The 14,792-nt window shown below is 38.0% G+C and overlaps 1 protein-coding gene across 1 annotated transcript in view; it reads right to left on the minus strand.

Annotated features, from left to right (window-relative positions):
* Positions 1-6,215, minus strand: part of LOC136266548 (reelin-like) — a 23,975-nt gene extending 17,760 nt beyond the window's left edge. Inside the window, exons 1-3 of the mRNA XM_066061580.1 lie at positions 5,847-6,215; positions 5,633-5,699; positions 5,474-5,570 (exon numbers count right to left, since the gene is read on the minus strand). Coding sequence (XP_065917652.1) covers positions 5,474-5,570; positions 5,633-5,699; positions 5,847-5,889 — 207 coding nt within the window. The 5' untranslated portion in view covers positions 5,890-6,215. The remainder of the gene's footprint in view (positions 1-5,473; positions 5,571-5,632; positions 5,700-5,846) is intronic.
* Positions 6,216-14,792: the final 8,577 nt, after the last annotated feature.

Here is a 14,792-nt window from a genome sequence, read left to right on the forward strand (position 1 = left end):
TTAGTCCTTGGTTCCTGAGTCAACTGTTTTTACCTACCCATTTCTATGGTATCATTGTTGACAGTTAGTTATTGGGGGTAATAGTGGTCATTACAGTGTCTCCTTTAGTTGTCTCACATTTACATAAACATACTTTATTGCTATACAAAGGAAAATACAGTACAGCTTTAGTGGACAACAATGTTATTAGCTAGCAGATTTTGTATAACCAATGGACCTAGAGACTGGGGATCCAAGGAATCATGGAGACCTGTGGAATTTTTACATACTTCTTAATGTTTAAATACATTTACTAGACACCTCTGCTAGTCACAGTGGCTAATCTCACATGACCAAATCACATTATGTCTTTTGCAATTGCTAGGCCTCTGAAAATTGCTTGCAGTAGACTACTTGTGCTGCACAAAGAGCATGCTAGCCTATTATGTCACCAGTTAATAAAGTTCAATGCACATGAAAATGGCTTCAGTGGAGTGATTACTGCAAGGTACACACTAGCAGCTTGATAAATAGATTTTGTGTGCCATACTGTAGCACACGAAAGCAAAAACCTGTTAGAAACAAGCCCTTGATTAATGCTACAGTTACGGAAGGCATGAAGAATGAGTGGCCTACGATGCATTTATAATTTCTAGGCATTGTGCAAGGAACTGTCATGGCAAAAGAGTGATCTAGGCTATTTGAGACTAGCCACTGTGATTTGCAAAGGTATCTAGTACAAGGATATGAATGTATTAAAATTGTAAAGTATGTAAATTACACAAAACATAAAGTCCCCATGGATCCTTGGATCCCTGGTCTTTGGTTCCCTTGTTTATACCTACCTAATTTTGGCACAATATGGAAATAAAGCTGGAGCCGGAGGAGGGAAAATTGAGTTGGTCAGGCCATTGTATATGTTAGGCCTGTGCCTATTATGCTGGCATAATCTTGAGAATAATAGGTCACCAATTTCGTGAGAATAATTCCGGAATTATAGGATATTTACAGGCATAATTTTAGAATAATCGGACGACCACGGGAATAATCGGAGGAATTAGGGGCATATCTCTTCTTAATTACCTAGAAGAAAGAGTTAAGCTACTACAAATGATATAAAGCTGACAGGAGTGCTGGCTGAAAGGAGCTGAAAAGCCTCTAAAAGATCGATATACTCTAATAGAACGCCCAAATACTCTAATAGAGCAGTCAGATCATTTCATGTTACCAATCTGCAGCCAGCATTAGAGATTTAACTGCATGATTATCTGCAATTCTGAAACTTGTACATCTTATACCAGTGTACCTCCTTCAAGTCTTTGAGCATTATTATCTACCTAACTTAGTAGCTATACAGTAGTTACAACATATTATTGTAATACACTAATAATTAAATACGCTTGAATTATTACTGTAGATAGCTATTCTAAGTATTATGGATAGAAAAATGATGTGTAAGGTGGAATGCTTCATATATAGCTGTTATAATTTGGACAAAACTACTTATAGCAGTATCTTGAATCAAAACTAAGGGACTAGCCACATATTTATACTGAAAGAGAATAATTATGGAATAATAGGCTGGATACAAGAATAACAAAAAGAATAATAGGAGAATTCTTTGGGAAACTCTGGAAAGAATAATAGGTAAATTTTTTGAGCATAATAGGCTCAGGCCTAGTATATGTTGAAGTTGCTACTATATATATGGTGCTGCCAATGAGAGGAGTTGCTGCACAGTGTGCAAAGCACATTCTGAGAAGTGTAAAACACAAGCATTCTAGGGGGGTCTGGGGGGCATGGCCCCATAGGAAATTTTTTTTGAAAATTAGACACACAGATATGCAATTTTAGTGATATTTTATTGCTGGTTAGCAATATAAATTTCAAGCCTATCTGTTGTTCTTCAGACTTTCTATATGTATAATAGGTAGGTAATTGTAGACCTGACACACAGGGGACACAGCATGAAACTTGCTATATGTCTTATGCAGTGTACAATTAGTTAGAAGTTCAAGGGGGTCTGGGGGTGCAACCCCCAGGAGTTGCAGAATTTTTGCAATCTAAAGGCTTAAAAATGCCTTAAAATGAATGCTAAATTTTAAAGTAAAACTGGCTAGCAACTTGCAACTTTCCCCCCAAATTTCACAAGGAACCCATGCAGCATGATGGCCACCTTATAGAATGAACAATTGTAAAATATGCAGATGCTTTGAATTTTTGAGAACAGTTTGATAAGTTTTGCTTTAAAAAATTTATTGTCCTGGAAGCTTTATTAACATGAGAAGCCCATGCATGACATACAGGGCCGTCCACAGGAGGGGCAACTGGGGCATTTTTCCCTGGGTCCCAGCCTGAAAGCCCCAGGAGGTCCCATCAAGGGCCCCTTGAATACCTGTTTAAAAGATCGATATACTGTAATAGAGCAGTCAGGATCTAGATACTCTAATAGATCGATCTAGAGCAGTCACAGTATTCTTCAGAGGAGCAGTGTAGCAAGTTATAATTAAGGAGATATGATTGGTGATGGGAAGCTATTTTCGTTGTCAGTATGTAATGACTTTTTTTTTGTTGTTGTTTTTGCTTTGGTCTTCGACTTACAGTTACACTGAAGCTGTGATTCAGAGTGGAACCCTTCCTTTCCCCTGGGCCCCCTGGGTGGCCCTGATAACATACTGTTGTGTAAGATGATCTCTAGGTAAGTGTGTTCAGTTTTTGTGTCTAATACATGCCCATTAAGTGAATAGTTAAAAGAGATGATAGATGGTGACTTGCTGCGTTTCATGACCACACATTTAGTAATGTTGGAAGGCATTTGCCAGATTTCAGCCCATCAAGATAAACAGTCTAGATATGATTGTAGTTGTTGTGCATCAGTTTCTGTGTGAATTACCCTATATAGTAAACAGACATAAGGAAAGAGACGTAATGATATTTGTTCTGAATGTCGTTAATATAAATAAGAAACATCAGTGGTCCTAAAACCGTTCCCTGTGGGACACCCGACAAGCCAGAAGCAGGCAGAGAACACTTACCATCCATTACTACATGTTGTGTTCTCTGAGTCAGTTATGTTTCTATCCATTGATATGTACAGTTATCAATTTCATATGATGAAAGTTTTGCATGCGTCTTTTATGAGGCACTCAATCAAAAACCTTAGCAAAATCTAAATCATCCTGGAGATGATTGTCTAGAGCATATGTGATATCCTCAACCAGTGAAACAAGTTGCGTTTGGCATGAGTGGCCAGTGAATAGCTAGCTACACAGCTACAAAAATGTAGTATACTATACTGGTTTGTATGCAATGAAGTGAATGGATCATCTCGTAAAAATACTGGTGGACGATCATGAGATCATTACTATTAGAAAATGGCACGGTGTGGGGTGAGGCTGAGAGTTCGCTCAGTATCTCGACAGGATGAGTGGGTAGTTGAAGAGGAGTGATTTCTACTCAAAATCTCATCCAGATGGCCACCATGTACTGTATGGGTGTACAGTTTCCTGCCGCAGAATGAGACACCTATAGTTTGTCACTGCCACTCCATCGCCCAGTAAGAAAAGCCAAGAAATGCTATTGATTATTTTACAATGATTGAATTGTGATATAAGTGTGCTGGTGTAGAATCAAAGAAGGCACCTGCCGTACACGTGATAAATTAGTGATACGTAGCACCCACAATCATTTCAGTACAAAACGATATGAATGCTATGCTGCACTGTAAGGTAATTGGAAGTACTGCATGTGTAGTTGTGTAGTTTTGTGTTTTAGTTAGGCTGAGAAACTATAGGTAACTACTTATGCCATGCATTTTCAATAAGATATGAAATGTGCGTGTAGATATGATTGTCCAGAGATTGCATGAAAGTAATGTAGTTTGAGCTGGTCAGCTAGTTGGTCCAGCTCCAGATTATTGGTCCAACTCAGGCCTGACCAACTGAACCGTCTCCTCCGGTCTTGATAAAGCACAAATTCCCTTTGCACTTGAATGGTATCATACATTAATACATATTAATGCAGTTTCTGTGTAACTAGTCTAAGAGTGTGGTATTTTAATAGCCTAAAGGTCAAACAAATTGTTTGTTAGATAATTACCCATTTTTATTGATTATCTAAATATATACAGTTGTGTTACTATTAGCTACAGTTTCCAAGAAACTGTGATGTTTATGTTTAAGTGAGAAAGAAAACCACAGACTAACCACACACCACCAAACCCATCACCTGTATACTTCTTGGAAACAGAAAGTAAATAATTTTCAAGCATAAGCATACTTACATACATTATAACCAGTACTACAAAACAGACCACTACTCAGTGATATGATTAAACAGTTCCTACAATGCAATTATTAATGTAATCACACTACACTCACTTGTTGTTGTTGTTTTTTTTTTACATTAGCTACCAATTACAACAATACATTGGAGAACCACCCATTTAGCTATTACAAAACTAATGTGGCAAACCTACATATAGCTACAGTATATTAAACTGCAGTATAACAAAATGCTATAGCTAAACCATAATTTTGCCACATTTTTCACACAGTAAAAACAAGTAAGCTATTATTACACGTCCCCAGTTTTAACACACTACACATATACAGTAGCACACAAATGTGCTCATTGTACACAACATGTGTTGAATTAGCACACTTAAAACAGTATGCGTGTTAAACAGCATAACAATAATTACACACATGATGAAATCTAACATGTCAAATTAGTATACCGATGTGCTGTTTTAGAGATCTGGCATGTTGTTTTAGCACACTTCATTTTTAACACACCGTGATGTGCTAAAATGGCACTCCTGCGTGCTGAATTAGCACAAATAGAGCAGCACAAGTGCTGAAACTAGAGACATTTTAGTGCTGTTTTAGCACACCTGTATTTACCGTGCAAAATCTGCTTGAATAACCATTCCTACAGAAGCATGTCAGTTGTAACTGAGTAGCTACAATTAACTTTAGTGCAAACAAACTTGATTACTTGTTTCTCATCTCTGCCCGCACCACTTTTTATCCTACCACCTCAAATTCATTGTTGCTGTAATCGATCATGTGCACACATATTTTGATGCTGAGAAGAATGGCCATCATTTCACAGCACAGAAAATGTATCTTGCAGCTCAGCAAAAGCTGTAAAATGTTAAGTATTAGGTTTTAGAAGGTTTTAGCTAACCTTTACACTTACAGATAGCCTAGTGGTTTGAAGCATTTCCTTTAATAATGAATAATGAAAAATGACCTCCCGCCCGTTGCAGAAGAGTCCCAAATTTTGTGGATGAGAAACAAGTAAGCCTATAATTATGTACAAATTGGTAGTCAATTTTGAAGTTATATAGCTAATGGTAGTCTTTAACATTTTTTTTTTAGTTTTATAAACCACACTCTCCTTAATTAGCTAGATTATGTCATGCAAGTTTAATTCAGTATTTCCATGCATGTATAGTACAGTACAGTACATATTGCTATTCTAGACTCACCAAATATCGTTCAGAAGCTGCACTAAACACTATCGAATTCCCAGATGCAATAGTACCGCACATACTACTCTCCAAATCATAGCCCATGGCATCTAGCCTGTGTACATTCACAAATACTAGGATAGAAAAACTATCTAGCTACGTGACGTAGCTACGTACCAATTGCTCGATAGGAGTGTGTTAGCATCGAAGTCATCCTTAAACTCCGGTTGAGCCCACCCGGCGGCTGTGTGTAAAATATACACATACGTAGCATATAGCTAGCTACTTTAATACAACAACTGACGCGAGTACACATTAGATAAATATCAGATGAATAATGTTTACATCAAAAGAAGCCATATAGCTACATTTCGTTTATATGACTTCGCACTTAAGAAGCTTCCGACAAGCAACAGAGCTAGTCCAAATGACATGTCGAAGTAGACTCGCCGGAAAGTCACTACATAGAGAACTCCACTAAGGCGGCTTTTACAGCACTTAGAATCACTTTAGTATCACTAGCAAAGTTGGTCGATACTCTCTCTATGTGCGCTGAATTTTACGTAAGAATGCGGTAAATTTAGAGGTGTGTGGTGTCATTATTGCATGCAAGAGAGCGAAGTGGGTAAAATTGCATTCTGCAATTAGCTACAGAAGCTACAAGCTACACGAGCGAAGCTACATAACTAGCTATATACAGCGAGACCACGCGAATCACCTTTAGACTACTATCTAGTGCTAGCTGCAAGACTGATTTTTCTTAAAGATCATAGCTACTGAAGGCATCAAAAGTTTCATAGACGATTTATATATTTACAATTAATCTATTTATATACGTACGTAATACATATGACGCCTATTACGTTGCAACTGTGCATCATATACGTAGACTCTGAAATTTCCGGGTACATGATGGCTAGCACGGTTATAGTTAGCTACATGTATATATGCGCAGTAATGTTTACTGATGATGCACATATGTGTATACTCTGTAACACTAGGTCATGCACAAGCGCCATATAGTTGTTTGCTTATCAATTAATGTACGTTGTTTCCTTTAAAGATTCTATGAACAGAAGTTATGCAAACATTAAGCTTCCTGTGGTTGGAAATGTTTGCATATAAGGTCATTGATATCAGTGCGCATGCAGTTGAATGCATAAACAGTTTAGCTATATATACATGCATAAAGCAGCAAAACAAGCTTGATTTTCACACCTTGCCACTCAGCTATCAGTATAGTCTCACAACCCAAATCAGCTTATGTAAAAGCAGTAACTATCATACACTACAATAGTAGTGTATAGTAGGGACCACAAAGGAATAGGCGTGGCCCACAAAATAATATCACCCAAAAAACAGCCTCAATTTCCCCTAACGACGATCAGGCAGTATTGGTTATGTGAAACTAAGCCCAAACAAGCTTTCAGATCAACCCGAAACGCTTTCAACAAGTTGCTACAGAATTTTAAAAATAATTTATTTAACAGAATTTTCTACTGACTGTATGAGTAAGTAAGTAACTGACTGATTCCTTCAGACAAGCGTAACTCGATAATGGCTAAGGCTATGGGCTTGATTTTTTCACTGTTTGACGTTGCTTCAGCCCAACAGGTGCCTTTTGGCATACCGCAGTACGTACAATGCATTCTTCATGGACTTACCAGTGTCCTCCTTTGTGTCCCATTCATCTTTGCTGACAGCGAAAAGTGTTGATTTGATGATAGCACGTGATGGCTTCCCTTAGTAACGGAAATCATCTGTATTTGTCATAGTGGCTATTTTGATACCAGAGGTGCTATTCAAACAGTTCTTGATTCATACTGCTGTGTAACGGGTTGAACATAGCCGACAACAAAGCGTAATGGATACTTCACTTTTCAGACAATAATTGATATAACCGGGGTGCATGGCACCATTTCTTTCGGTATGCGTGGATTGCAGAGGTGCTTTTCAAAGAGTTCTTGATTCAAAATGCTGCGTAATGGGTTGAACATAGCTGACAACGAAGCATAATGGATACTTCACTTTTCAGACAACAATTGGGGGCTTGTGGCACCATTTCAGATGTGGTATGCGTGGGTTCACCAGTCATAATATTATTTACTAAAAAAGTTAAGAAACAAGTGCACAGAAAAATTTGGAATTTTCAACTAGAGTAAGAACCATAGCACATCGATAAAAAGTACTGAAACAAGCTGGAATAGTGCACGATATTAATTCACAGTAAAACAATAAGGAGTGTTATATCCCTACTGTGCTCAAGATACCATAATGGAAATGCACAGTAGGGATATAACACTTCTTATTGTTTTACTGTGAATTAATATCATGCACTACTCCAGCTTGTTTCAGTACTTTTATTGATGTGTTATGGTCCCTACTCTAGTTGAAAATTCCAAATTTTTCTGTGTATACAACTACGTAACTGACTTGGCTGGATTGGCCCTTCGTGAAACATTGCTGTCAGCAACATCAAATGCTTTAATTGTTGTCACAACAAGGATGCTAAGCTCCATGCTAATTGGCTACGGTAGAATGAAGTATGCACTTAGAGAGTTTATGCATAGTTAAGAAAGCAGTGCTGCATTATGTAGTAGCTACAAGTTGAGCTGGGTCCTCAAAATCAGCTAAAAATGAAAAGTGGATTTTTCTCAAGAGAATCAACATTTCAGCCAACTAGATGATTAAAGGTGACAGCAAAGGTGTTGACAATAGCAAGAGTTCATAATAGTGTATCCATTCACTGGACTGGATTGCTAGACTGGAATACTGGGGACTGGTATATTTTTTGGTTTTTGCACATTCTGTGGTTAAAATTTATTGAGTCTCACAAGTCAAGGGTACTGAGGGAACCTACAGCCCACTAATAAATGCTGAATATGAGCAGTAGAGTATGTGATAATTATCTTTTAATATTTCGCTGTGATTTATTATAACTTATTCCCTACCCTGGTGTACAGTAATGCTGTAGGGAATGTATATCAGCAATAATTAACCAGTGATCGACTTGCCAGTTGACAATATCCTCCAAGATATCCTTAGTGTGAGCTCAGGAATTGAGCTAGCATGGACGGACTTGTTTTCAGTGCCGCAGGATGCAATGATTATAATTAAGCACACGCTGAAAAAAATTCTAATTGGTAAGCCTTTCTCCAGAAGTAAAGGTCTTGCCACGCAAGACTATACTATATATAGCTTGCTCCTTGAGCTCACACTAAGGATATCTTGTCAACTGGCGAGTTGATCGCTGGTTAGCTATTGCTGATATACATTCCCTACAGCAATACTATACACGAGGGTAAGGAATAAGTGTTGTGGGACACAGCGAAATTATTAAGACAGTTATCGCATACTCCACTGCTCATATTCAGCATTTAGTAGTGGGCTGTAGGTTCCCTCAGAATCCTTGGCTTGCGAGACTCAATAAATTTTAACCACAGAATGTGCAAAAACCAAAAATATGCCAGTCCAGTAGTCCAGTCCAGTATTCCAGTCCAGTAGTCCAGTCCAGTGAATGGATACACCCTATATAAAACTATTTTTTATATATCGTGAACTCTTCACAATAGACATGGCTGGTTTGGCTCCATAACAAGTTCAAGAGAGAGTTTTAATAGACACTACACTATTATGGCTTTTCTATAGGAAATGTATTGTGGAAATTTAGATCGACCGTAAATATTGTGTCAGGCATTTGAAATTTTGAATGAAAAAAATTGAAGTATTTTTAGTGGGTCAAGCAGTGCTACAATTGAGCTGAATTTCAAGATCATGTACAGTTATTAAATGTTTTTGAGGATCCAACTCAATGCGTACATACTATAGTATTCTGTTGTGGATAAAAATTCATCAAAATTAATGGTACGGTAGTTCTGGGATGCTGTCCATCTGCGCTACGGATGGAAGTTACTGAATGTTCCCAGTCACTGTGTCTGTGGGGCTTCTTTTACTATCGACCATGCCATGGTCTGTCAACATGGGGGCTTAACCTTTGTGCGACACAATGACTTGCGTGACATCACGGCAGGTTTATTGTCAAGGGTGTGTTCAGATGTTGCTACTGAGCCTCCCCTACAGCCCCTCAGTGGTGAAGTGAAGTAATCACTCCCAAGTCTGCCAACTGACAGGATGATGCCAGGGCAGATATTCATGCACGTGGTTTCTGGGGCCTGACGGCGACAAAGTGCCTTTCTTGACGTAAGGGTGTTCCACCCTAATGCACCAAGTTACCGTAACTCCAGCATACCATCTGTATATCGCCGTCATGAATTACAGAAGAAGCGAGAGTATGGCGAACGTGTCCGGGAGGTAGAACAGGCTTCCTTTACCCCTTTAGTATTTTCCACAACCGGCGGAATGGGAGGAGAAGCGCTAACATTCTATCGTCGTCTGGCCGACATGCTTTCTCGCCACAGCTCAACATCTTATAGTGGCACTCTGGCGTGGATTCGCTGTACATTGTCATTTTCATTGCTTCGTTCTGCTATAATGTGCATCCGGGGAACACGATCAATCCTTCATCGTTCCAACCATGCTTCCCCAGAAATGGGCCATATTGCTGGCCCTAGGGACTTCTAATTGTCCCCCTTTCAGTTGTCCAGCACACTTGCTCCTATGTGCTAGGGGTGGTAGGCAAGGGCAGTACATCCAGCCCGGGAAAATAAAAATGGTACGGTAGTACCGTTTAAGTAGGGATTGTGGTGAAACTTTCGCGCGCCGCCCAAAATTCCGCCTTCAAAAATCATCCTAGAAACATTTTATGCGACGAAAATCACCTTTAAGGAATAGTACTAGTCCATACAATACATACTATATAGCAAAATACTTACAGGTGGCCAGATATAGAATTTTTTTAAAATCGCCAAAACTTGAATTTTAGTCCCACTAACTGCCTCACTGACCACAGTCGCAAGGCTAGAGACCAAACGAAACAGCATATGGTCATCATTTTACGTCACAATAACAAACTCACCAGTGGGATGTGCCTTTTGGGGTTCCGATGAGTGTAGGTCCTCTGCGCCTTGTCTTTTCTTTTATCTTCAATCAGTCTTCTTCATCCAACAAAACCATATCGAGGTGTTAATTTTCCATATCAACACTTTCTTTCAGCAGCATATTTAGATGCCATGGAATTATTTCAGAGCTGGATTCAGAAGCGCTTCAGTCCAGCGTTACTATGAGAGGTACACTTGCTAGATATCTGCAACTTCACGATTACGATCCGGTTCACGATAGGTTTGCAGCTACGCCCACTATGTACCCGCTGATTATGCTGGTATCAGGGGCGGATCCAGGGGGGTTCAAAAGGTTCCATGGAATCTCCATTTTGAACGAGACTCTCTTACTCGAGATACTCTAATAGAGCAGTCAAATCAAGATACTCTAATAGAGCAGTTACAGTAGTCTTTTGAGGAGCAGTGTAGCAAGCTATGTATATAGTTATAAATAAGGAAATGTAGTTGGTGAGGGCATCTATCTATGGTGAGGAGCAGCTATTGTCAGCAGATGATGACCTTTTTTTTTTGGTCTTCAACTTACAGTTAGGCTGAAGTTGCAATTCCAAAGTGGAACCCCCCTTTTTAAAAGTCTGGATCCGCCCCTGGGTATAATTATGAACATAATAGGTGCCTGATAGGCATTGACCATAATGTTAGCATAATAGGAAGAATATTTGAGCCATACTACAAACCCTTGATGGTCAAAATACATGTCACAGAAAAAGATCGATATACTCTAATAGAACAGTCAATAACTCTAATAGAACAATCAGGCAGCTGACTGTTCTATTAGAGTATATCGATTTTTCTCTGTCACATTCATATTTTGAAGAGCAAAGATGTTCTTTAGCCACTTATTATGTGCCCATAACTGAAATGCTAGCATCATTAGAATGGCCACCACTCCAATTAAGGAGAAAATGAGCAAGATTAACTCTATTATACAAGATTATCCACAACCTAACCAAAATACCTAACAACTACTTACCAACATTATCACCTGTCACCATTACAAGATCTAATCATGAACAAAAATTCCTACACTATCATACATCAATAGACAACTATAAATACTCATTTTTTCCAAGAACAATACCAGAATGGAATGGACTACCACAAGACATCATCAACCAACAAACTATTGACAGCTTCAAACAATTATTATACAATCACTTTTAATTTTAATGTACATTAGCACTTATGCCCCAGGCGGGCTCTGCTAATTAAACAATATAATAACAATATAATAATAACTGCAAATTTACTAGCAAAGCATAAGAAATGAAGCATAAAGCTTGAGCATAATTTGAGCATATAAAATAGGTAAAATTTTTGGGTGGTGCAGCATAGCATAATAAGTAAAATTTTCAGCATAATAGGTGCGGGTCCCCAAATAAAGATCTATAATAGCGAAAGAGTACTGAGCCCCGACCTCTTAACAATCTAACTAGCTATTTACTTAACAATCTAGCTAGCTATTTGCTTAACAATAAACAAGATCACCTCAGGTCTAGCTAGCTGCACACCCCTTGGCTGACTCGAGATAATATTAACTCTAATGCAACAGTAACTCTAATACAACAGTCATGTATGATAGAACAATTACAAGTTACATTGTTATGGTAGACACTGTTATTATTATAAGAGAAAGAAGCAAGTACAATATAAAATTAGTATTATTGTTCTAAAGAAGATAAGTACAGCAACAGCAAGGTCGACGGCCGGAGGCACACAGGGACGCTTGTATCTAGAACGTGATCCCCTGATACACTTTACTGAAGAGTGCTTCAAGGAGAACTCCAAACTACAGCAAAGCCTGCCCATCACCACAGAATATGGGGAACTCCACTTCTCATTGAGCAAATGGGCAAGATGTTAAAAGTGATGGTACATATCTGCCTTTCCCATACCTACAGATGCGGAAAATACAAGTGGAGTAATACAAGTTACATTGTAGCTAACTGTGCTACAACAAAAAAAAACTAAACAAACTAAAAATTGTTAATTTAAAAGTGAAGTAGGGATGGATGCAAAAAAAAGTAGTGAAACAAGAAATGAATGATGGTGTTACAGCATAGCTCAGTGGGAAAGTCCCTACTTTGGCACATTAGCCATTATTATTTTGTTCAATGCCAAAGTAGGGAACACTATCACTCATCTCTTGTTTCACTGCTTTTTTTGCATCAATCCCTACTTCACTTTTAAATTAACAATTTTTAAAATACTAGTGAATAAATGATGTAATAACCGCCGAAGCAGAGTTGAACAAATTACTGTATGGTAAAAATCTATCTATTAGCTAGGTTTCCAGAATAAAATACTGTACCTGCATACTTTGCAGATATCAAAGCATTCATTCCCTAGCTATATAAGTGCCATTGTTTAAGCAAGGTAATTAATTATAAGACAGTACTAATAAGCTGTTAGGCTAATCCTGACTCATGTCTTTGTAGCAAGCAACTATGAAAATGTATCCACAGCACATAACAATTAATGCGTCAAAGGAGAGAAAACCAGTGGATAACTAAGCCCACATTTCCACTCTCCATAATAATTATATAGCTAGCTATGGACGATTCTGGTGAGTGGGTCCCAATAGGGTTTTGTAGATCTCAGATGTTAGGATCTGTAGGTGCAGCTGAACAAGGGGAAATAACAGTCATATGGGGTTGCACCTACAGTGTAACTGGATAAATTTAGATGAATTTTCTTGGGTGATTATAAATTTTCTGCAGATTTTGATGTATGTCTACTTCTTTATTGTGGAAAATCATATAAAACATAATAGCTAGCTTTATTTACAATTCTTTGTTGGAGTGTTGGTCATGTCAGTCCTCTTAGCATTTGAGTCACACTGCTCATTGGTATGTAATCATTCAAAACAAAGCATACCTACATCATACCAAATCTATTTTTTAACAATATTATTAGGTAGACCACACCACAGATGCATACTGAGTACTTCTCTTTGGTGTCGGGAGAACAGCTTTTAAATTTATACAGAAACCTCTGACTCTGTTCGCTTTTGACACAATCCTGTCTATATGTTTACTCCATGTAATCCTTTTCAGTTATCAATTGCTACATCAGAATGAATTGTGTATAGATGACTGGATTTACTAAGGTATATAGTAGTAGTAGTAGTAGTAGTACAGCTACATATAGTGACATTTTGTGGGGTTAAACTTCACCTGTCACTGCTCTTCCCATTCTTGCAATGCACACATAGTGGCTTGCATTTTATCACAGTCCTCTTTTACATGACACAATAATGCGTCATCAGCATCTAAAATGACATTACAAGAGAGTACTATAAGGGACATAATGCTGTTCCTTGAGGACCCTCAGAATTATGCAGTAGAGGAAGCCAAAGTTCTGCCTGGTAACTGGGTCGTTTCTAGGGAATTTCCACAGCATAATTCATACACAAATACTGACTGTATTTATTCCGTCTATGTTTAGGTGCTGGAATGAGTCCAAAAATCCTAACTTGGCTCAAACACAAACAGACCACAGCCCCCAGTAGTGAACAACATTACAGTCATTTATAGATTTGAGGTTCGTTTTGTCTCACTATAGGGAGTTTTTAAAATAGTTGTTCCAATACTGAATAAAGACGGGGTTAGAATAGGTAGTATTGGAACACTATTTTTGCTGTGTTCCTTGAGCAAGAAATTTTACTCCCATTGCTTCAGCCACCCAGCTGTAAAACCAGGACAATATTGTATCATCAGGACACAACTGAATAGCAGCCTACTTGTCATCCCTGAACAAACAAACAAAAGAAGTACCGCAATTCGCTTTATTTTCGTGCAAAAAATTTTTGTGATAAAAATTTTTGTGTAAAAATATTTTCGTATGATTTACATTAATGACTGCTCTATATTAAAGTAGTTCGATCTTGTATAAAAATTTTCGTGCAAGCAATTTTCGTACAAATTTTGCACACGAAAATTATTTTACAACGAAAAAAGCAAATTACGGTAGTTAAGTGGTACGTAGGACATCACTACAATATCCAAGGGTAGCTCCAGGAAGTTTGGTAACAGGTTTCAAAATTGTGTTGCATGTGCACTTAAATCTGGAGGGGTCTCAAATTCTCAATGGCGGATCCAGGATGGGCCATACTTTTTTTGATTGAAATACTAACCAAAATCAATTTATATAACTCATGAAAAACATACATATTACTACCATTTATTGTAAACTCACCTGAAACCAAAATCAAAGCAGCTGTCAAGCCATCACCCAGCATCACTTTTGTCTGCTAAAATATTTATCATGCTACTAGCGTTTAAGGCATTCATAGCCTTTTAAGACTTCTCAACTTCACAAAG

Source organism: Dysidea avara, chromosome 1, assembly GCF_963678975.1.
Source record: "Dysidea avara chromosome 1, odDysAvar1.4, whole genome shotgun sequence".
Classification (NCBI taxonomy): Eukaryota; Metazoa; Porifera; class Demospongiae; order Dictyoceratida; family Dysideidae; genus Dysidea; species Dysidea avara.